Source organism: Gallus gallus, chromosome 5, assembly GCF_016699485.2.
Source record: "Gallus gallus isolate bGalGal1 chromosome 5, bGalGal1.mat.broiler.GRCg7b, whole genome shotgun sequence".
NCBI classification, from domain to species: Eukaryota; Metazoa; Chordata; class Aves; order Galliformes; family Phasianidae; genus Gallus; species Gallus gallus.
Genome location: NC_052536.1, coordinates 30,164,288 through 30,188,521, shown reverse-complemented (window position 1 = coordinate 30,188,521; position 24,234 = coordinate 30,164,288). Strand labels below are relative to the sequence as shown.

The 24,234-nt window shown below is 36.2% G+C and overlaps 1 protein-coding gene across 7 annotated transcripts in view; it reads right to left on the bottom strand.

Moving 5' to 3' along the window:
• The window catches only part of RASGRP1 (RAS guanyl releasing protein 1), a 40,745-nt gene that overhangs the window by 9,094 nt on the left and 7,417 nt on the right, over positions 1-24,234 (bottom strand). For 4 of the 7 annotated variants that reach the window (XR_212382.5, XR_005860239.2, XM_004941732.5 and 1 more), the window contains exons 3-11: positions 13,105-13,210; positions 12,494-12,556; positions 11,085-11,216; positions 10,265-10,418; positions 7,304-7,477; positions 6,131-6,247; positions 4,228-4,503; positions 2,099-2,179; positions 1,419-1,523 (exon numbers count right to left, since the gene is read on the bottom strand). Coding sequence is in view for 5 of the 7 variants with exons in the window: in XM_004941732.5 (XP_004941789.2) it covers positions 1,419-1,523; positions 2,099-2,179; positions 4,228-4,503; positions 6,131-6,247; positions 7,304-7,477; positions 10,265-10,418; positions 11,085-11,216; positions 12,494-12,556; positions 13,105-13,210 (1,208 nt within the window). In the remaining 2 variants the exon portion in view is untranslated. Of the gene's footprint in view, positions 1-1,418; positions 1,524-2,098; positions 2,180-4,227; positions 4,504-6,130; positions 6,248-7,303; positions 7,478-10,264; positions 10,419-11,084; positions 11,217-12,493; positions 12,557-13,104; positions 13,211-13,954; positions 14,011-24,234 lie in introns of all 7 variants that reach the window. The other 3 variants (XM_040701551.1, XM_040701552.1, XM_025151389.3) reach the window with 3 other exon arrangements.

The following is a 24,234-nucleotide window of genomic DNA, read 5'->3' as shown; positions in this document are numbered from 1 at the left end:
TTCCCTTGAGTCTAAACAAACATTCTGATTTCTTGATTTTTAGAAAAATGCAGCTAGATCAACACAGACATGACTGAATGGTTCACTACACAAGGCTAGCTCTTATTTGCAGAGTTTGCTCCAAAAATAATGCCTCCTATGTATTTCCATGGAAACTACAATAGGTAGAAAGAGCACAATAACAGTATTTCACAGAACAAGTTCTCAGCTACAAAACACTATTTCTAACTTGGTCACCACCATTAGCTATGTATTTTCACCAGCAGTGAACAGGAGCCTGCAGGTCACGCTCATAAAAATCTGCACCAGCAGAGCCAACCTACTGCTTCACAGCTGCTATGACAGTGCCACTGCTGACACACTCCACCCACCACCTCGTGCTCACATCCCCTGTTTGGTCTGCATAAACGTTCAACAAGCATCAATGAATGTCAGTGGGTGCCATTTTTTCTGCATGGGGGAAATCAGGGATACACCACTGCTCCATACGCACTTCCATCTCAGATACCATTTTGTGAGACATCCCCTCTGCTGCCATCTGTCACTCAGCAACAAAATGTAACGGAATGTTGACAGAAAGTTCAAGCTCTACTGCCATACCACCAGCATCCACCTCTGATGTCATGGGCCAACATAATAAAATAGCAGGCATTACTTTCAGAGCAGACCTCATATTCTCTCTTTAAGCTCATCACTAAGGTCTACATACACAACTTGTACTGATGCTTTCAGTGATGATCTCTAGTCAAACAAGCACAGCTGCCTGGCTTATTTGATCAGGTTAATATTATGTGAGAATCAGTTATATGAAGACTTATTTCCAATCGTGGAATGACATTACTGACTGTGTTGGCCCTAGAGCAAGGAGCACATATAGAACAAATTTAGGAATACGCTCCAAAACAGTACGCATTTATCAAGGGATAATAAGCAATATTAGAAGTCTTTAGAAGAAAAAGAGATGATGCAGGAATGTAAATAAAATCTTTACCTCTCTCCATCTTTCTGTTTTGAAATCAGTCATCAATAAAACTGATGACCCAAATGAGAAAAAAAGCAATGGCTGCTAGTAACAAAGCTGCTGAGAGGTCTGCTTTCAGATTCTACCAGTAACATGGTGTTGAAGACCCTGCTAGAGAGAGAATCCCTGGCTGCTTGAAAGAATGACTCTGGAAGCATACAAATCAACTTTCACATTCCCGGCTGGCTTCTTAGTCATTTAAGGAATTTCCTCCCATGCCTCACTGCTAAGGCTGTTTAAAGGTAGCAGAAATATCCACTTTGTGTGGACAGAAGTACTAACAAACTCAGCACAGTTTTGAATGTAGCCAGTAGCTGGTTTCTTTCTTTGCATCTTTTTGTACCTGGCAGTTAAGACTACAGCTGAGATATAAGGTAAATGGTCCAACCATACTTACATCCACCATCCTCTGAACGTGTTTGCTGACTGTTTTTGGGTCAGGTTTTGGGGCTACTCCTGAGGCCCAGTCTGCAACTACTGGTGGTCTGGAAGGTGTCAAAGGCTACAATGAATTGAATGGAACTTTATTAGTACCACACTAAAATATTTTTGGTATTATACTTCTTTCAATTGTGATGATGGACTATGAAATACAGGACTGTAGAAATGGCCTCACTGACACAACGCCATATTTTTGATAATTTTGTCATAGTTCAGATAAAGCACTTCCCTGAACTGTCTTTTCCTAAATTGTCACAATCCACTGACTGCCCTATAAACTCACAATCTTTTCCAAAACAGGAACAAAAACTGCAGCATAAAACTTATGTGTTTGATCATTTGAATCACACAAGAGCTCTTAACTTAAAAGAACCAGTATCAATTGTCAAGATGAAGCCTGATGTCTCTATACAAATAACTGCATTTGTGTTTCTGTTAGGAAACCTGATACAGCATCAAGTCTCGCATGCATTCTCCTTTATGCTTCATCATCAGCCAAACTATTTATGCTTTAATGGACTTTGCTCAATTTTGCTCAGTTTTCAGTTCTGCTCAAAATAAAATAAGATTAATGCAAGGGATAAAAACTGCATTACTCATGAAGTTATTTTGTTAAGAATCTGGAAAGGTCCTTACAGCAGCTCGGTGACTTCTTGGCTCTCGTGCATATGAAAGCTCATAAATTTCATCTTCTGTGTAGTACAGATCAAGGGACAGCTGAAAATAAACAGAACACTGGCTTAATCCCAGAGCAATTACTACTACTTGATGTACTTGCTTCTGGCATGCATTTGTGTTTTTTGGTAGACTGGTGTTTAAAGTTTGCACCTAGAAAAAAAAAAAATAGGCTGCACAGGTGTTGACCATGATTTGAAATGGATGCATTTCCAAGTTCCATTCTGTTGCTGCCATTGTCTGGAAATCTGTAACATTAACACTGCAAGTGACTGTAGGCATAACCATCAGCATGTTAGTAAGGTACCTGAAAAAACCTGTGACTGCCATGACATACAGATAGTCTTTCACGCAACGTAAGCACCAGTCCAATGAAATTCAGCATCAACTTGAATTCTCAGGAAACTCTTGTTTAAACATGTCATGAGACCAGGTTGAATCAAGAAGTGCATGATGAGGATAAAAGATGGACATGTATATATTTACTTAGAATTCAACTAACAGCTGCAGTTATGCAGAATGGGAAACACTGTACTCGGATAAGTAAAGGAATTTGAAGAAGTTACCAAATTTACATCTTTGCTTCTGGATGTGTCCTGCAAAATAGTATAGAAAATAATGTATTGACTGGGAACAATTTCAAGCTAAGATCAAAGACTGGTAATGACAGTTTTTGAATATTTATATGAAAATATTCACATTAGAAATGTGACTGGATAAAAAAACCACAGGCAAATGCATTACAAGCTTTGCTCTGTGGCAAGTTTGAAGAAAGTGTAATGTTGAAACACTATCTCCATGACAAATTTAATTCTGAGTTACCCTAGTGTGTCAGTCAAGATGGTGGCAGTGACATAAAATAAGAAATAAAAGTATACTGTTTTTTCAGATAACACATTAGACCATGGCTGAATAACATTACTCAAATTTTAGATGTGCAGCTTTCTTGTGAATAACTGAAAGAATTACTGGTATAGTAAAGTAATGATTTCAGATCTTTCAGAAATCTAAATGTCGTTTCTGACACTCAAAAATTAGTCCAATATCAAGATACTTCTCTGAATAATTGACTGATGTGTTCAAGCATCTCTTCAAACTGATTTGCCTGTTGATAGGAAAGCAAAGGACACAGATTGTTGGGAAGAAAACAACAAAAAGCAAACAGGAAAATTATGTGCCTGGAAATATTAGTTGATGAGAAGCTCTTCTTTTAAAATGAAGTAATTATTTTATGTCCTGTAATACATAGTTACATGAAATTGTGGACATGATTGCTCCTTAAAAGAACAAATAATCTCAAGTGCACGAGCACTGTTGTCTACCAGATTTTGCTGAAACAGGGCATGTAATCATAAACTAAAAGGCATGCTATATAGCTAATCCAATCTGAGATGCTTGAGAAGGCCAAACAAAAATAAGAAATAAGAAAAGTAGATTTTCTATTTTAATCAAGAGAGAGTACTTAAATTTACCAGGAGAAGCAAAAACTATTTTTGTAACATATGTGCTAGGTAGTGTTAGCATTATTCCCAAGATAGCACTGACTAAAGATGACTAGAAGCATAATGAAACAACTATACTTGACTGATTTTTATGTCAGATAGTTTTGCTAGTACCAGAAGAAACCTGGCTAGAAATGTGGTATGTTTAACCCTTCCTCGAGGAACCCCTTCCATATACTTCCCAAATTAACATATTTTACATGAGGCAGCCTTATATGCAATCTTCTGCTTTCATAATGTAGCAAGGGAAACTTTCTACCTTTCTCCCTGCTTAGGCTCACTCAGCAGAGGATTCAGAGTGCTTCATTAGGAAAGTACAGAGAGAATGTATGGAACAGAAATAAATGTTGTCTTCTTTTATATAAATAATTGGAAGCATACTGCTCATGTGGCATTACAACTCTAGCTACTTGGTAAATCAACATCACTTTTTCTCCTCTTCTGCTACTGTAGACTTCCTTAAAGAAAAAAAATAGAATCTTACAACATTAGGTATTTGTAATTAATATAATTCTCTACTTAATTCAGTTTGAGGTAATTGAAAATCATTTTAAAAACTAAAGTATTTCTCTCTTCCAATAGACTTACCGTAAGCAAATGAACAAGGTCCATATTAGCCTCCAGGGGAAGTGGCATTTCCTGGAGCTGTATCAGCTCATTTATGTGGTTATAGAGAGAGTACAGTTTGCAGATGTTAATTTTTTTGTCCTCTAAGTAGTCTGGCATAGCCTCATGAAGTGATATCAAGTCTTTCAGGTGGACCCCAAGGATTGGGATCTTAAAGTTAGTGCACTCATTATAAGCACGTCGATAACACTCATAGTTTCTGTAAGATGAAAGCAGTTCTGTCATTTCATTAAACACCTAAAAATGAAAAGAAAATAGTCAAAAATAAAATAAAAAGAAAACTGTCAAAACTCTTTCTGTTCTACTAATATGTCACAGTAATTTCCCATGTTATTCTTATGCAGTTTGTTCACAGTGGCTCCCAAAATAGACTTTAAAATGTAAATCTTTAGGCTCCACATGAAATCTAGTTATTCACCTCACTTAAATTAATAATCTGTGTTATCTGCCTATAATGACAGTCTTCTTACACTCCCTATTTAGTCAATGGAAAAAAAATACAGCCCTCTCAAATCGAGGGGATGTGTCTGCAGATGTCATGTCTCTGATCTTCCCAGATGCAAGCATCTTCACCTTAAAATGTTCAACGTAATTCTCTGGCTTCCAAGTCACCAGGTGGAATTGACACCTAAAAGTCCTGGCAGAGAAACCCTACACTGTCCCATCACAACGTGGCTGGAATTCCTACAGCTCAGGGTGGCATGTCAGTGCTTTTAAGAAAAGTTTTTCCTTGAAAAGAAGAAAGAAACATATGCTTCAATTTGTGCAAGCTAAATGTGTCCCAAGTCTAGCAATATAAACACCTTCCTTAATTAAAACTATACAGGTATAAAGCTGCATTTTAATATTATAAAGTTAATAGGACAATGTTTTGCTGTGATTTGTAGAGTTCTTTGGTTGGTTGGTTTCTTTTTTGTTTGTTTTTCTTTGTGGAAGTTCCCGTCTATTAACTCAATTTTTAACCTTCACAAATTAGTCTTTTTAGTTAAACTTCAAAGTAAACTTTAAACTAGTATAGCCACTCCTCATGGTGAAGAAATTTGTACAAGCAACAACAACAACAACAAAAAATGCCTTTAAAATAAGCTTGCTAAACTGGGTAAATGGATCTTGAGAGCTGCAACTGCTATCAGTGGAAGGTGATATTTCTGCTCTATAAAACAGATATGCACTGTTCACTAAACCTGTTCATTATACTCTGTGATCAAAGCAGATTTGTTAGATGCCCATATAAAGTCTTTCAGGAGCCAAGTACAATAAAATGTATGTCTCTTAAGAGCAAATGATTAAAGCCACTTAATTCCTTTAAAAAAATAGTAACCTTTTCTTCTTAGTTTTAGTAGCTGGAATCTCAGCAAAATTGTCACCATGTGTGTCTTACGGCTACATTTGTTCAAGTCTGATTAGATAAAGTTTATCATAGGGAAAGATCAGATAAAACTGGTCTTTCCAATATTAAAGTGCAGAAGCCCGGGCTTGCGTTTATAGACTCAAGCTAGTCGGTGTTGCTATGGACAGCAAAAGTTTTGTTCTTAAATGTTCTAGGAACTAATTGTCTGCTTTCAAATTTGAATGCTATTCTGTACTTCTGTGTGCTTCTAAATGAAAACATGTGTTCTCATATCCTAATATTAAACAGAAACTTTAAGGAAGCTCTATAAATCTACAAAGGAGACATTGAAAGTGTAGGAGTAATTGATGTTTGTAAAGATGAAGCGACAAAAAAAAACAGAAATGGGGGAACTCTTCCTTTTTTTGCCTCCGCTCTATCTGTCATGTCTAACAAAGTAAACTTGTTTATTTTTGTGTGCAGTGACCAAAGGAAGTTTAAATTTACATGACTTGTAAAAGTTACAATACCAACCTTAATTACATCGTGAGGAACACATGAGCTTGTTTCCTTGAGTCTGGAAATGGAACTGTGACAGAGACCTCCTATCACTGCCATTAATGTATTGAAATTCTGCAACTGGTGAAGCTTCTGTGTTGACATACAAACAAGCAGTATTTATTATTTAAAGCTTTAAGCTGTTCCATATGTACATCCAAATTCTGCATTTCCTCTATCTTTTGGGACCAAAGTCTTAGAAGTTTTGTACCACAATCTATTTGACTTCATTCACTTTGGTACTGGAATTGTGATTTTGGTGAGTGCAACATTTACTTGTTTTACTGTTACTAAATGATAATAATTCCGCATATACAGCAAGTCTTCAAAGGACTCCTCAGTATTTCTCCCTCTTCCCACAGTCTGCAACAATACTGTTCAATTTCTTATTTATGGTTGCAGACAGATTAGTATGCAAAAAACATCAGTAGAACAATAGCTTTGCTTCTATCACATGAAACATAAGTAAAAGCAATTCTACTTATGGCCAAAGTCATCACAGCAGTTCATACATTGGAATGATAGGCATTTTCAGCTTAGTATTTCACAGGCTGATTTAAAAATGTATAAATATCATTTCTCATTGAAAATATTTTCTTCAAAATGAATATGAGAAAACCATAGAGACACTAAAGATACTGTATGTACAGGAACTGTTAGGTCACAGCCTGAACCAGTGATTGAGCATCTGGAGAAGGGGTGTGACCAGCCCTGCGAGCACAGCTGCAAGCAATTCACTTGTATGACCAGAAGGGGTGGATCCTCAATCTCAAACCTCATTTAAGGACTGGCAGCCACAAGGGAAGCTTCTCTACTTGGAGACTGCTTCCTTTGGGAGTTTCCAGTGGGCCCTCATCTCTGAAAGGGGTAAGTGATTTTTTTTTTTTTTTTCCTTATTACTGGACTAACTGTTAATTTTCTTGGGTAGTCTGAAACTGGTTAAAGGCAGCTATATCTGCTGCTGCCTGTTCTTACATTGTAATATGTGAATACCTGGTATAAGACCACAGCATTATACAAATATGCGTACTATATGTATGAAATGGGAGATCATTGCCAACTTCTTGACAGTGGGGTGGAGGGAAAAGAAGCTAAGGGACTGTTTCAGGGGAAGTCAAAGTAAGTATCATGTAACAAAACTTAACTGACCTGTGCAACGTGAATGAACTTGATAAATACTTCAGCTCGAAGCTGTGGTGTTGGTCTACTGAGAACCATTAGCTGCACCCACTGAGAGACACCATTGCAAAGAGCAATTGATCTTTCCATTGTTGGATTCTCTTTCACACAGCTATTCACAATGTAGCTCTGATAATCTGAGAACTCAAAAAAAAAAAAAAAAATCTACCTCATGGTCTGTATGCAAATACAAATGAAATCCTGAAGAACAAGATAATTAGTGAATCTTAAATGTACATAAGTTTGAAACCTCTCCTTTTCTTCTTTCCAAAGCAGAAAGCTCATAGTAATGGAATTAAAATAATCTTTTCTTCATCATTTGTATCACATCATTGCATCATGCATATCTCATAAATCTTGACTCCTCCCAGTGTCACTGGCTCCACAGATTCACTGAATCTAGTTCTCTATGAGGAAGATTATGCTTAAAATTCAGTTTAATCTGGTAATTCAGTGATAGTTTAAGGTATAGATACATACATTGAAAATATAGCAGTTCTGCATTAAACTATTCTAATCAAACAAAACAAATTCTATCAGATTTACATAAAACTGAGATTAGAGTCATTAAGAAAAAGAACTACAGATTGTTTAATATTTTGATGTACTTTGTGAAATTCTCTTATTTAACAAAAGTGACCTAAGATAGTCTAGGGAACCCCTCAATGTGACAAAGTAACGATACTTTCTTTGAAGCCGTTCTTCCCATTAAGATTGAAGAGAAGCAAATGTTTGTTTTCATAGATGCAGTGTCTGATTCCTTGATTTATCTATTAGCAAGGATACACAAAAAGTGACTAATCAGAAAACTTAAGAGACTTATATACACACTTTGTATTATGGACAATAATATTGATATCTTAACAAAAACTTTCATAGCTACAGTAGATACGTGTTCTATGTACATGTTATATTTCTTCAGTGTAACAAAGATACTGAGTAGTATTGATCCTTAAGAAAATATTGTAAGTGGTAAAACTGTTTCTTGCTTGTTCAACCTCTGCTTTAACTTTTTCCTCTGCTCATTTAGTAAGTAGTAATAATGCTTTAAGAAGTCAGAGGTGACAGCAGACACCTGAATTATTCCACTTACTAAATAAAAATGGAATAAATCATAAGAACAGTAAGAAAAAATAATAAGTAGAGCTGTCTGTAAGATTTCACAGCACTTAAGAGTTATTGTTTGAACTACAGCCAGATTTGGCTGGATGTTGAAATTTAAGCAGCTACACTGTATGATAATTATTCAATATCTGACTACATAATTATCAACCCCATAGCAGTTTCAGTACAATTATAGTTTGATTAGGTTATATTTTGTTCTCAGTAGCTCTCTCTCCTTCCAAAAATGTTTTTTTCTAATGCTGATCAAATTCTTATCAGTGCTTCATAAAAGCTCAAGAAAATTTTGGTGAAGAATTTATTAGACTGGTTAGATGTAACCATATTATTAGCAGCTGATACAGTAAAGAAGTCCAGGTACTTAGATAATGCAACAGCCTGATATTGCAATGATGAATTAAAAAGCTTCATTAGTAAAGCAGAATCTGAATGGACAGCTTAGGCTGCCTGTATTCTACAGCTTTGTGTTCAAATGCTTTGCAGGTATGCTCATACTTGCAGTCATTACTTTGTGAATACCACTCTCTGCACTTTGCTTCAAGATGCATGGTGTTTCATGGAAAATTTTGCTACGTGGTGTGTGTGTATACATATATATATACACAGAGAGAGAGAGGGGATCAACAACTGAGTAGTTATTCCAATGATTGATAATGTAGCAGGCCATTTGCAGTCTCCCTCCTGGTATTTGCTGCCAAGTTAGAATTAGGAAACGATTCTATGGCTTCACATATCACGAATATACTGTACAAAGAGTTAATGATAGAACTTCTTACTAATGCACGTTGTTTTCAAATCTGAGGTGTAAGAAATTTCCATTTGCACCAAAATGTATTCAGGTATGTAACAGTTGGAATCCTATGACAAATTTGAAAGTGACTGCAATCATACCTGTTATACTCAATTTTATGTCTGCTTAAAGCTTTGAAAGTGCTGGGAGTTGCGTGAGCTTTGAATGTTAGTATTACCTACAGGCAGCAGCATATGCAAAAAAGCACTTATTTGCTGCATGAGAATTTTGCACTGCTGTTTCGTACTGCCACAGGAAGTTAGCTTTCTAGGAGCTTTTCAGGCTTCTTTCATCCCACTTGAGCCTGATTGCTGGTCTGAGCCAAGGGACGCTGTTTGATTCTGTATGCAGTTACACCACCACTTCTAGTAGAAATGAATTATTTGGAAGAAGTTCAAATAGCTTATTCCGCTTCCCCAAAGGCCCCTTCCCTCAATCTGTTGTGTAGTTACCTAATATGTTCTACACTCACACACTCTCTGAACTGACTGTAGCAAAAAGGAAGGTAGTCAGAGTATCACTGTCCAGTTTCAGTCTATTAAAACAAGAGTATGGACAAAGACATGGGCACATATCAGTCCATGCACTTAACTGTTAGCAAAGGAATTGATTAAAATTTTATCTCACAGCGCTACCACTCTCTCAGTAATAGTTGGATATAGTGGTTTGGGTATAGAACAGACCAAGGAATATTTTCAACACAGAGCATGCATCAGTGTCTGCTGTACAACATGAGAGTTTCATCATAGAGAAACAAGCTGAGCTACATGAGATCTACATGATCTCGGGGCCAAAGAAACAGGCCTTACCTACTTCATTTAGTTGTACTGGTACATAGGTAAGCTTTCCCATCTGGTTCTGCAGCTGACCTTGATCTTGCCAGCTCTCCACCACAGTCATTTTGTCAGTTTGTCAAAGTGCTTGCACCTTAGGTTTAAAACTGTAATGATACCTCTCCCCATCTTTACTACCTCCTTCCTGCCTTTATTTAAAATTAAAACAAACAAAAAAGCACTTACTGATATTCTTCTGAAGGACTTAAATTCAAGATAGGTAAGATGGTCTGATAGCTCTTCAGGCTCAAGGTGATCAAAAAGGAGTGAAACTTTCCGCTTCTTACTGCTGTTAGCCTTTACACGCTGTGTCAGCTTTCTAGACCAGTCCCTGGAATTTCTTTTAGAGAAATTTTGAGAGAATTATCTGAAGTTACCCTTTGAAGATCAAACTTCTTAATTGAAAACTTGCATTATTTTCATGCTTTACTGCATTAAAAAGTTAGTATATTGATTTTTCTAATGGCAAACATCTTTCACAAATTACAGACTACATGACAAAACATTATTTGCTTTAAGTATTTATATTGCACCTAAGTACAGTACACCAACATTACTAAGCAGTACAAGATCATATACTGCACTTTCAGAATTGCTTTCTCTAACTTTGGCCTACTGAACATAAAACATTCCCTTTAATTGTTCTTAATGTATCTCATTGGTACTCTTAGCTCCTTTATTATTCAATCAGAATGTACTCTTTTCTCACTGACTGAGTCAATAATGCTTCCTGGATATAATAAAACTTAACTAGCATAGAAAATCAGCATGAAGTCTAGAGAACAGTCCAGTTCAGCTTAACCCATTCTTGAAAGGCATTCTGTTCCTCTGTGTATAATAATGTATGAACACTTTGCTAGGAATTAATAACATAGAACTTATTATAGACTAAAATTAACCCACTGTGGTATTGTTATCCTGTTATACTGGAGAGACATTATTTTTGAATAAAGGAAATTCAGAGCAAAACTTTGTTTTCCAACTATATTGAAACTTTGGCACTCACATTTGAGTTGTGTCAATTAGACGACAGTGTAACTCCTCACCATTAGCTTTAACCAGTTCTTGAAATGCCTCCATGGTTGTTGATAGTTTAGAGTCCATTTTGAACATAACCCAAAACTCTGTAATCCAATACCTATTATAAATGGAAAATAATTTATTTTACTTTACCATGAGGAAGGCTGAAATTTAGGTAACTGCTCACATTCATGATTTTATTTATTTTTTTGACTGACTTTGGAAGATAATGCTTGCTTTTTAAATGCTATTGTTAGGGTACTTCTAATCTTTTACAGGACTAAAAAAAATTAGTTCTATACAGAATTAAACTATAGTACTTGCATTAAATTCAATATTAAAATATCTAGATTCATGTTACATTTAGATAATATGTATGCTGATTATTTTCTTCACAAGCTTGTAGACAATTTTACATATTCATTTAGAACTTGAAATTATTCTGCTTAAAAATGCAATAGGCTAATCAGAATTTTAATTATTAACCAAAAAATAAGTTACTATTAAATGTATTTTTTTTACTAGTGATTCATTCTCACATGCATCAAATACTTTCTAAGGACTATACTCTTATGTTAGGCATTCAAATTATTTGTCATATATTTAATTTCATTTCCCACATGTGACTTATCACTGACTGTGATAGGTTGGCCCTAGCCTAAATACTAAATACTGACCCAGATTCTCACTCACTCCTTCCCCCTGCAGTGGGACCGGGGAGGGGGAAAAAAAGCTTGTGAGCAAGAGAAAGATTTAAAAACTGAATGAAAGAGAAAAGAATGCAACCCAAAACCAAACGAAATCCACCACCAAATAAGAGACAAAGGCAGTTGCTCATTATTTCCCTACAAGCAGACCAAAGCCCAGACGCAATTCAAGCTACAGCTACTTTGGAATGGCAACTCCCATTTTTATTACTGAGCATATTTCTATGCTTTTCTCTAAGCTAAGATTTCAAACTTTATTGTGCTTAACGAAAGTGATCTGTGATCATTGCAAATGACTAAGAACAGTTACTAGGGAAAATTACCTACAGATGAGGTAGTTTGTTTTTTTTATGTAACAGTAGCTGCAATATCCCACTCTATTTTTTTAATAGACCTAATAATATTAGACATAATGCTCTTGATTCCTGAGCACTGTCAATTCTTCCTGCTGTTTAAGGAACAGGTTCATGTAGAATCGGTTTAAAAGTGTGACCCAATCATTCCTGCACTGACCTCAATGGATCTGTGTGAGTCTTTTTGTAAAGCTGCTAAAGTGAATCTTGAAAAGCTGAAGGAATACAACTTTCTCTTTTTGGTGTGATCCTAAGATATATATATATAAAAACATCCTATTCTATGACATAGGGACAGCTGCTGACTAATGGCTACCAAGCAAGAGTATTCTTACCTCACAAAATAGCATATTTTTACACAGAGCGCAGATGATTTCTTCTCTAAAGCACTAAGATAAGTAGAAAACGTTAAGGAAAAACCACATGTATATGAGTCTAGGCAGTCATCTCAAGATAGCATCAAATCAGGAGAAAAAGTTTGATTTAAATACACTATAATCTTCAGTGAGTGCCCAAGAAATAATATTTGTTGAGAATTGTCATGTTCAGATGATAACATTAGAATATTAAAACTATGCTTTCGTGCTTTTCTCTTGTAATACTGAGGATAGAAGACCAGAAATCTGTAACAGTCCCAGGTTTGTAGTATCTAACACCTGTTAGACAATCCCTTCGCAGCCAATAGAGGATGATTTATCCTACTTAAAATCTGAACTGGAATTTCATCTCTATGTGGATCATAAGCTAAACCAGGCAAAAAAGAGAAAACACATACCCTAAAACAAATGAAAGCCACACCATACAGACAAAAAAAAAACTGTGAAAAGTCTATCGTTTCATTAGCAGAAAAGTAATGCATCCCTAGATCAAATATACTCACCTATCTTAGAGTTCTCAAGCATACCTACTTTTTACCTTATGAGCAGGTGAATATTTTAAAGGATATAGATCACTGAGTTTCTGGAGCATATCTGCAGAGGAGATGATAAATTGATGCATGGTCAGAATCATCTTTAGCAGCTGGTTGTTCTGATAAGAATTTCCTTCTAAATCTGGGGGGGAAAAGAGTATTCATATTGGAATTGTCATATAACTTTATAAACATGAAAGAGGCTTCTTCAGAAATACTAAGCAGGCCAGTTTATCATGCTATTTGAAAGATGGTAGTTAGTTACTAACTTAGTAGGTCTATCTTTTTTTTTCTGATGAGAGATAACAAACAAAAAACAGCTTTGTCTCAAAAGCAATCAAAATATTCAGATAGCTGTACATAATCATCAGATGAATGTAACATTTGTAAGAAATGAATGAACTGAGTTAGAGAAGAATTAGGCAACTGATCCATATCAGTCAGTGAGATGATGGAACTCATCAGAATGGAGATATTCTTAAGTGATTATGCAGGTTTTTTGTATAGCTGACATATATAATCCTAAAGTAAACATTCATCTAGAAATGCATGGAATGAGGTATAATGTATGCAGAATTTCAAAGGTTAACCAATGCAGACTCTCAGCAGTAGACATAAACATCCTAATACACTTCCTTGAAGTGCACATTACAAGGATTTTACTTGAAGGAGGTTTTAGACTATATCTATCTTGTGGGCTTTGTGGGTGTTTTTTCCCATATTAGGAAATGATCAAGGACATCAAGTGTATCAATGTTTTACAAAGTTTCCATTTCTCTTACTAACTGCTGGGTCTGTTAATATTAAAAAATGATGGTTCTGAGCAGGCTGCCCTGAGACAAAATAGGTAATGTGAAATAAAATTATATGTCCTTTCAAAACTTACCTTTTTGCATCATTTTTAAATATTTTGTCCTCTGCTAAGACAAATGTAGTTACCACCTGAAACAAGAACAGCATGCAGAAGCAGTGCACGATAACACAAAAAGAGGTAGATGAAAACAGCAAATCTGCAGCATATGAAGTGGTATCTACTACTAGAGGAAAAAATATTTTTTTTGGCTGCACAATGTAGTAAAAAGGAATATTAAACTCAGCCCAGTCACAGAACAATATAATCCATGTTAGGCACTGAGCAGCAATTTCCATGTCCTTATACAGACAGGTACCACACATGAAGAGGACCCCAAAGCCAAGGCCTTTCCTGTCAAACAGTACATTAGATCTGTGGTAGAACTTATAGAGCCCAGCTTCCTCTTATCTATTTCCTACTACTCACTCCACAACAGTCCTCTTACTCTCCCCTGAAAGCTTTCTCTTCCCTTTATCAGTGCTATAACCTCTCACTCATGCTTATAGTGGGTAACACAAAATATACTGTGCCTGAATCCAGGCTGATTGGCCAGAGTGAAATCCATCAACCAACTGCTAGGTTCACACAGCTGCCCCTACACCAATCTGGATGTTGCCCTTCTACATATTCAATCCTCTAGAGATCCCTCTCTTTCCATTATCAAACAGACTAAATTATTTCATGCAGAGTATATGTAGTTTTCTAGGAAGGTGATTCAGAATGACCTAAGCTTGTAGTTTACAAGTGAAGTTACTGTTTAAGCTCTCAGCCATTAGAAGCAGAGGACATGCTGGGTATCTATCATGCACTAATGTAGATTTTTCTAGAAACAGTGTGTTCAGTTTGCAGGAAAACCAGTATGATGGACAGCCATATTCTCAGGAAAGGCAAGCAGAAAATTCCTAATCAGTAGATTCTGGCATCAACCCACCCAGCATTATTATGCCAAGAACAGAAACTTTCTATATCAGGTCATCTTTGACAATGAATTTCTGAATGCACTTTCTGTAATTACACCTACATCATAAGAGACAATTCTGTTTATAGCCTCAGTCTAATAAACTTCCAAAGAAAACACTGGAGAGTTAGGAGAATAAGTTGCACTACTTGAATCCACAGGAAGTTTTCTGCTGGCTCTGAATTGAACAGTTACTGTCAATGTAGAATTTAAAGCAGAATGTTCAAAACATAACATTCAAACTGTCCTGTATCTACAGTAAGAAAAAAGATCATAAAATTCTAGGAGACTAATCTCTGTAGTGTTATTCTCTACTTTCAGTAGAGTGATAGGCTTACTCTAACAGGAGCAGTTGCAGATACTTCTAGAGATGTGTGCTCTTTAGCAATCCTTCCAGATTTGTTTTCACATCTTAGCTGAGTTTCACAGTCACGATAGTGCATTCACTACTCAAGAAATACAGAGCACTCAGCTTAGCATATGGTTCAACTAAGGTGATATGAAAGCATACAAATTGTTACCAACCACAAGCATGTCCTCAAAAGTCTAGGGCCTTTTGGTAGTAACATGAAAGAGCAACACCATAGACTATTTTCTTTTCAAGGAATAGGTAGAATTAAATACTTGACATCGATAATCATTATTTTTAACTGTATAAATACAGTTTCCCACAAAGTCACAGATAGGAACTAGTCCTTTGCTTTAAATATGATGAATTTATGCCCTATTAACTATACACTGTTTGTAGAGATGAGAGAAGCAGGGTGCTTTTTACACCGGAAGGCAGTTGGATCAGGGCTCTTGAGCATGAGAAAATGCAGTCAGGTGAAGACAGACTGGAAAAGAATACTGACCAGCAATCTCAAAAAAAAAAAAATTAAAAAAGAATTAATTTGGTAATACAGAAGTTCAACTAATAGACCAATGTGAAATAAAAATTTACATTAGTGAACAGGCATCCAGATCACACTTCAAAAAAATAGTTCTTCAGCTGTCTTTTCATTTTTTTATTATAAGTTCTTAGTTTTGTGGCAGAAACCAAAATTTAGATGTCCCTTACTCATGTTCTTGCATAATTTCATTTATTACTAATCTTTCTGTTCTTAATGGAATGTAAATAGCTTAGGCATTAAAACAGCTGCTGTGTAAGTTTCTCCAGAGAAATGGGGAGTTTGTAAAGAAAGGCTGGGACATCAGGAATCATAATGTTTATTAAATTCTTTAGTGTTTTGGCTTATTATTCCAAGTGCCTTTAGGAAGACTAAAATTCTTTTAAATATAGCACACAGAGGTCCATAACAATTTTTACAAAATAGAATGGCTTGGGTTGGAAGGGACTTCAAGGATCATCAAGTTCCAACACCCCTGCTACAGGCAGGTCCACCAACTTCCAGATCTGGTACTAGACCAGGCTGCCCAGGGCTCCATCCAACCTGGTCTTGAACTTCTCTAGGGATGGAGCATCCACAGCCTCTCTGGACAGCCTGTTCCAGCACCTCACCACTTACTCCATGAAGAACTTCCCCCTGACATCCAATCTAAACCTTCCCTCCTTGAGCTTAAAACCATTTCCTCTTGTCCTGTTGCATCTACCCAAGTAAAAAGTTTATTCCCTTCCTGTTTATAATCCCCTTTAAAATACTGGAAGGCTGCAATGAGGTCTCCTAGTGGCCTTCTCTTCTCCAGGCTGAACAGGCTCAGTTCCCTCAGCTTGTCTTCATAGGGGAGGTGCTCCAGCTTTCTGATCATCTTCATGGCCCTCTGGACCTTCCCCAACAGCTTGACATATTTCCTGTATTGGTGGCCCCAGACTAGGATGCAATACTCCAGATAGGGCCTCACAAGGGCAGAGTAGAGAGGGACAGTCACCCCCCTGCCCCTGCTGGCCACCTCTCTTCTGATGGAGCCCTTCATCCCACAGATTGTTTAACCAGAAAAGCAGTTCTATATATCCTTAACTTGAAAGCTAAAATGGTTATTTTCATGTATACTGTTAAGAGTGTATAGCTACTGTTAAATCACCTGCTTTTCAGAGGTGTTCAATACAGATCATCTCCAGCTGACAAAGACAGTAAATAACTGTCTATCTTAACAGTTTCTTCTCTGTGCATATTCCAGGCTTCTACCATAAGTATTACGTGGCATCGTGCTTCCAATTGAACTTGGATCCTCTTTAATGATCTCTTTAATATTTTTTCTGCACTGTAGAAGTGTGGAGAAAAACAGAGTGTTCTACCTAATATTAGTGATTAGGTCAACACGCATCATTTTCTTACCCAACAGAAGTGAATTTATGCTTTAAAACATCCAGATCCAACTACCTCACAGCAGAGGTGGATGTTGTTACAATAAAGAGTAATTATTTTGCACACAATGAAACGGAACTAAATTTTATGCTAGCCATTCCTACCCCACGCCAATGACTAAAAGACTTGATCTGCACTAAGAGAAGCTTTGTACTTGTGATGTACTAAAAAACAAAATGCACACTCCCTCAGCTTGTCTTCATAGGGGAGGTGCTCCAGCTTTCTGATCATCTTCATGGCCCTCTGGACCTTCCCCAACAGCTTGACATATTTCCTGTATTGGTGGCCCCAGACTAGGATGCAATACTCCAGATAGGGCCTCACAAGGGCAGAGTAGAGAGGGACAGTCACCCCCCTGCCCCTGCTGGCCACCTCTCTTCTGATGGAGCCCTTCATCCCACAGATTGTTTAACCAGAAAAGCAGTTCTATATATCCTTAACTTGAAAGCTAAAATGGTTATTTTCATGTATACTGTTAAGAGTGTATAGCTACTGTTAAATCACCTGCTTTTCAGAGGTGTTCAATACAGATCATCTCCAGCTGACAAAGACAGTAAATAACTGTCTATCTTAACAGTTTCTTCTCTGTGCATATTCCAGGCTTCTACCATAAGTATTACGTGGCATCGTGCTTCCAATTGAACTTGGATCCTCTTTAATGATCTCTTTAATATTTTTTCTGCACTGTAGAAGTGTGGAGAAAAACAGAGTGTTCTACCTAATATTAGTGATTAGGTCAACACGCATCATTTTCTTACCCAACAGAAGTGAATTTATGCTTTAAAACATCCAGATCCAACTACCTCACAGCAGAGGTGGATGTTGTTACAATAAAGAGTAATTATTTTGCACACAATGAAACGGAACTAAATTTTATGCTAGCCATTCCTACCCCACGCCAATGACTAAAAGACTTGATCTGCACTAAGAGAAGCTTTGTACTTGTGATGTACTAAAAAACAAAATGCACACTGCAGACAGTCTAATCAGTTCCCAGTACAGCTCAGCACAAAGTAGCAAATCTGTATGGCATTGTAGGAGCAGATAATTTTTACAGATATGATCATTATCAAATATTTAGTGTAACCTTACTGACATTTCTATAAAGGAAATGCTATTTGGGTGAGTACACCATTAATGAATACTGTTAGTAAAGAGAAAAACATTAGGTCTGATTCTCCTATTTGTATTGCATAAATTCCTAATTCAATAAGAGCTAAAAATTGACCTTCAGTGAGAAAAGACTCCAGCTCAGTTTCAGTTTCAGAACTGTCACTGACCTGCAGGCAGCTGTTTTTCAGAGACCTAACCTGGTAAACATAACTGTGTGTAAGGAAGTTACAAAAGTTATGGTAAAGTATCATTGTGCAAACAGGGAAGGTGATTATGGGGGTTTTCCTGACTCAGTTGGGAGAGACTCTCTGAGTGCTTCTACAGCATTCTCTTGAACCTCCACAAGTTTTGTTGTTTTTTTTTTTGAAGTCTGAGACTCATTTTGATTTCCGTTTGTGTATCTGTTTCTAACCACATACTCTGCTGAGCAAAAACCGGAGTGAGCACTAAACAAAGTAGCATGGGTGTGTTTCAGTTAGTCAATTTACCTTAACAGAGTGCTGCAAAATACTGCATAAGATTTGTTGGATTTGTTTTGCTGCAGAAAAATAGAAACAGTCTGCAAGTTACATTTTTCTCCTGTAAATGTCCTTAAGATGTTTTATTAAAAGTTCTCTGAAGCAAACAACGAAGTAGGAACTGAATATACTTTTCCAGTCTTTAATGACATGCATGAAAATACACAAATATAGGACTGAATATTTTATTTATAAATTAACACAAGGTCACTTGAATTTACAGTTACCAGAGTTCCATTTTATATGTAAGAATCAGAAGACACAACATCCTAACCTAGGCCTATCAGCCATTCTTGTGCATGATCCAACTGGTGACTCCCTACAATCTGTGATTTAGATATAACTGAAATATCACTTGTTTCTAGAATAGTTAGAACAATCTAAGTATTCAAAAGCTACTAAGAAAGGCATTAACAGCAAACTACCTATTTTTCACTACAACCCCAAGTTGGGTTGTAGTTTCTAATTTCACTAGAAAATAGTGTGTATGTTTGCTATAATACCATGGTCCTGAGATGAAGATCTACATATGATTGCATTCATAAGGCAACTGAAAGAATGCCAGGAAGGTCTTAATTGAACAGAATTTTGCGAGAAAGAAATTCATTTTTCCTAGGTCTAACAGGCATTTATTTTATAAGCATTTCTTTACCATCAGGTTCCAACTCATCATCTGGTGTACCATTTGAAATGCATAAGAAGTGAATCATAGAACACTGATATCACATGATCAATGACTAAACTACTAAGAATAAGAATTTCTTGTAAGCTACTTGAAGTCTTCCAGTTATTATCAAACCTAGCACCAAGAACGATGTAATGACAAATCATCAGGCAGTTGTCAAGCAGTCTTATTAAGTGCAAAGCTGAAAGTCATTGGTTGCTCTACTGATGTTGTTCTATGGTATTCTATATTAGTATTCCATATAGTATTCTGCAGAGTGGTGGTACTTGTTTGTTTTTTCTTCTTGTTTAGCTTTGTTTATTTGTTGGGTGGTTTTTCTACCTGATGCCTTTCTTTCAGAAATAGTATAAGTTAATTACGATGACTTTACAAAGATTAGGCAAGACAATTATTTTTAGATGCAGCAGAAAGTAGCTAAAATCTTCAAGCTCTCCTATTTAAATTTTATTCTACAAATGATGGTTTTCCCCAACACACAGCAATGTGCTTGTAACCACTACGTTGGTCCTATAAAAAAATAATTGATAGTACAAGAGAAAGCTCCAAAATTAAAATAACTCTGCTTTTTTTTATATATTTTCTTCACCACTAACAGAACCCTGAACAAGTCAAACAGATTCTGGAAGAAACACTAAGTCTACTTCACACTTCAAGATCCCTACAGAACGGGAAGAAAAAAAAGTTCTTCCCAGTCTCTGGTCTAACTTCTAGATATATTTCTGGAATTCATGTTTATAGACTATGTGACAAGCTAAGATATGACCAAGGCACAGGCAAATCTAATACGCACCCAAGACTACTCCATGTGAGAGTAGGGAACATCAGGAAGTAAAAGCCTCAAGGGAAAGACATTACTGTCTGAGCAACAGCTTTCTGGAGAAAGCTCTTGTGAAAGCTCTGGGTGGGTAATTCTTCGAAATGAAAACAAGAGGATAAATGTTCTTGTCAAGGAGAAATGGGACGATTTTGAGAAATTACAATGCTCTTCAAGAGAAACCAAATGAAATGTGGGTGGAAAGTGTTCCATTAGCCTTGGAAATTCAAATCAAGCACAAAAAGTAAAATGTTAACACCCCCTCCATGCACTGATTTTCATTGTTCTATAGTATAGTTAAAATATTGGTTTTGGCAAATGAGAACTTCTTAATTGGTCTTTTTCTACAAAGCCTACCAATTGTAATTTGAGTGTTCAAGTTTTTTCAAAGCTATGAATCATGGTACTGGAGGAGCCACATGTAGTTTTTGAGCTATGGGCAACTCTTGAATAATTCAAGTGTAGTGCCAGGCAACACAACTGTGCCATTGTAAGCCCTGGTGGATAAGACAAATAAGACTTCTAGAACGGAATCAGGAAATTCTGAGCCTAGTATTGCTAGATAACCACTGAACTCAACTGCATACTCAGTACTTATTCATACTTCAACTGCAGTGTTTTTACAATGATAATCTAACTGCATGATTGATCCTGGGGCAGCCAATCACCGGATCTGAGGAAGCACGAAGTCAGCCACATTCAAAGGTTCAAACTACAACAAACCAGCAGACACCAAGCATCTTTCCTCTCAGAGACCTCAAGATGTTACAGATAGATTAGGCCCCAGTTTCTGACCTTAATTTTCATTGCTGACTCATACTCCTACCCTAAATCCTGCTATGATATTCCTGACTTGCTGTTTCAAGTTTCTCTTCCTTACATATGTCAGCTTCCCAGTCTGTGGTCTAAGTTCTAGATGTATTTCTGGAATTAATGTTTATAGACTATGTGACAAGCTATCTTCTTTATTAGATGGGGACATGCCTTTGTCCCATCCTGAGGCTGAAACTGCCCTTGTTGACCATAGACTAAAAATACAAGGTTTACCAAAAAACAAACAAACAAAAAAAAACAACCACAGAACAAAGAAAAAAAGACAATGCAGCTTCCCTACAAACTTAAATGTGCCAAAACACCATGCATCGCTATCAGATATCTACATACAGAAAATTAAGAGAGGCTCTTGACATCTCACGTTACGGTCTCTGCCAGAGGAGTTCCATATTATGGCATACCACTAAATGATCACAGTATAGCTGGCACTAGGCACTGAATTCTTAGTATGATCTCTATATGTATTCAAGCATGAAAGCTGCAGTGTTTGGGGATTCCTGAAAGTCAGCCTCAATGCAAGTATAATCTGAGTGGCTCTAATGGGTGCTCTCCCATCTTTGCTCTTGCACTTCCACATTCTGATCTTAGCAATGGAAGTAAAAAAAAAAAAAGTTTAAAAAATTATCTTGGCTTTTCTTCTCAAGCCTATACTATGTAATAGATCTATTGTACTGTGTAGTACTTCAAGTGAAGCCCCTTCTTTCCCAGACTTATAAAAATGCAATGCAAAAAAAGTACCTGACAAAATGCAGCAAAATATTGACAGATTTCACACTAAAGCATATACAAACCAAACTAAATAACAGAACGTAAACTGCACTGGGAAGCATAAAGAACAAGAAACTATTGCTTGCTTCTATTTCATACGTACACTGAGGAGAAGAAAACAAACTCATAAATATTCTCAGTAGAATGAATTCTTTTCTTATTGTATCTAAGCTTTTGTGCACTGATAAACAGAATTTATATTGCTTTTCTGAGGTTACAATTAGAGGTTTGAAGATATAATTTTCTGTCATACCCCTGTGTTAAGTATTAGTAAGTGGGAGACTTCTTTATAAAGCAAGTAGTTTAAGTTCTATGCATTTCTTTTGTTATTTCATGACTTTGGACAACTACGTTGAAAAGACTGAAATCAAACTAGTTAATTAGAACTTTAGAATATACACAATGAAATCTAAAAAGTTTCATTTCTTTGTGAAAAAAATTTTACAGGCATCAGGTTAAAAAAAGAACTCATTTTCATTTTAGTACAATCACAATTAACTTTTAACAGTTAGCTAAATAGCACTTAGCATTCTACAGAACAGCAGCTACTCTTCTGTTCCCACAATGTCATTAATTGTTCATTAACATAGTTTCCATTGCCAAGCAACAGTAGATTTTCCTAACTGTATTTTACCAAATCACACAGTGATCAACACCATTTTAATACAGAATAACGAACTGTACAAATTTTAATGACTCTCTGGGGAACTAAAGATCTCAACAGTCATTCTAGGCTGTGGGGGCACATTTGTGCCCTCTGCAAGTTTTGTGGAGCATGAGACAAAAGGAAATGACTGACCAGGCAAGAGTTACAGAAAAAACGTAAATGACAGAAATCCTCTTCTGTGGGTGTGTGTATGTCTTAAAAGACATAGAAGACATATGCCTTAAGATATAACTGCATTCTAAATAGAATTCTGTTATAGCTTGGTATTTGGTAAATTTTGAACAAAGATAATGACAGATTTGGTACTTGAGCTATGATCATTTTATTAGTTACTCAATGTTGCATCTAGACTGGAAGAATGTACTTATGTTGGGAGCAAACTGGGTTTTTCTTAGAGGGCAATCTAAGATGACATTTTTTTGCATGATACTGATGCGAAAGTGAGTAATGGAAATATTAGAAGTTCACAGAACTGTAAGACTCCACTAATGCAGTTACTTTTATATTCTGGAAAACGTTAACTATAATCAACTAGTGCTTGTAAAACCAGCTCCTTTGCCAGATTTCTCAGTTCTATCACAGTAATTATGTGGCATCTTTCATCCAGGTCAGTCCTGAAATAGCTTGCTGAATTTCTAAGGTTTGTTTACAAACACTCCCTTTATCCCACACTGAAGCAACAAGCTGATGCAGCACTGACCAGACATTACAGAAGAATTTACATCACAATCTAAAGATTATTATGACCATTAGAGGCTGCAAATTGCAGCAAGTTCACATAAATTCTATTAAGAATGTTGCTAGTCTATAAAGTTAGTGTTTTTATGTATTTTAAAAACAGTAGCCATGGTTTTAAAACTTTTTTTTAAATATACTTTCTTTCCTATTGAAGATCCATTATAAACTAACTCCACTGCAGTTTTTCATATCTGAGCTTCCACCTAGAATTACACTACATAAGATGTATTAATATGCATGTACCCCAGGGGGAAAAAAAAATCTATTACTTTCCTAAAACCCTGTGCGTACTTCTATCAAGAAATCATACAGAGACTCTGCATGGCAACAGACAGTTAAAAAGATGTTTTGAGATTTCTTTTTTCCACTGTGCATACTCATCTTGCCTAGCAGTAACTGAAGTGCCTGAACTGTAGGATAGCGTAGCTCTTCCCTGTGCTACAGCATGCGTGCTTGCAATACTTAAATGTAAGAGACAAATACATAACATCTTCCACTTGAAGACTAAAGACATAAATACCTCCATGATATTAAAATTGTGCCATTTTAGTGATTTCTTAGTTCATTCATGACCCTCATTTTTTTTCAGTAAGACACAAGTGTTGGTATAAATTAGTACTGTCAAGTGTGCTCTTAGGATTGTTTGTTAGGTAACTGTAAGTAAATTTTCAGTGCTTCTCTGTTGATGAAACAAGGAAATAGCAAAATGTCACTATGCTGAAGATATATTTTGTCCCAATTGCAAGAGAATTTTTAAACACTTGCAAAAAATGATTTAAGCAAATGTTTTGTGTGCAAGAGAAAGACCCTTTAACCCTATATGGCCTATAAGCTTTATTGCATGCTATAACAGTTCACTGAATCTTTGAAAGGCATATTAAAAAAAAAAAATAAGCACATGTCAACATTACT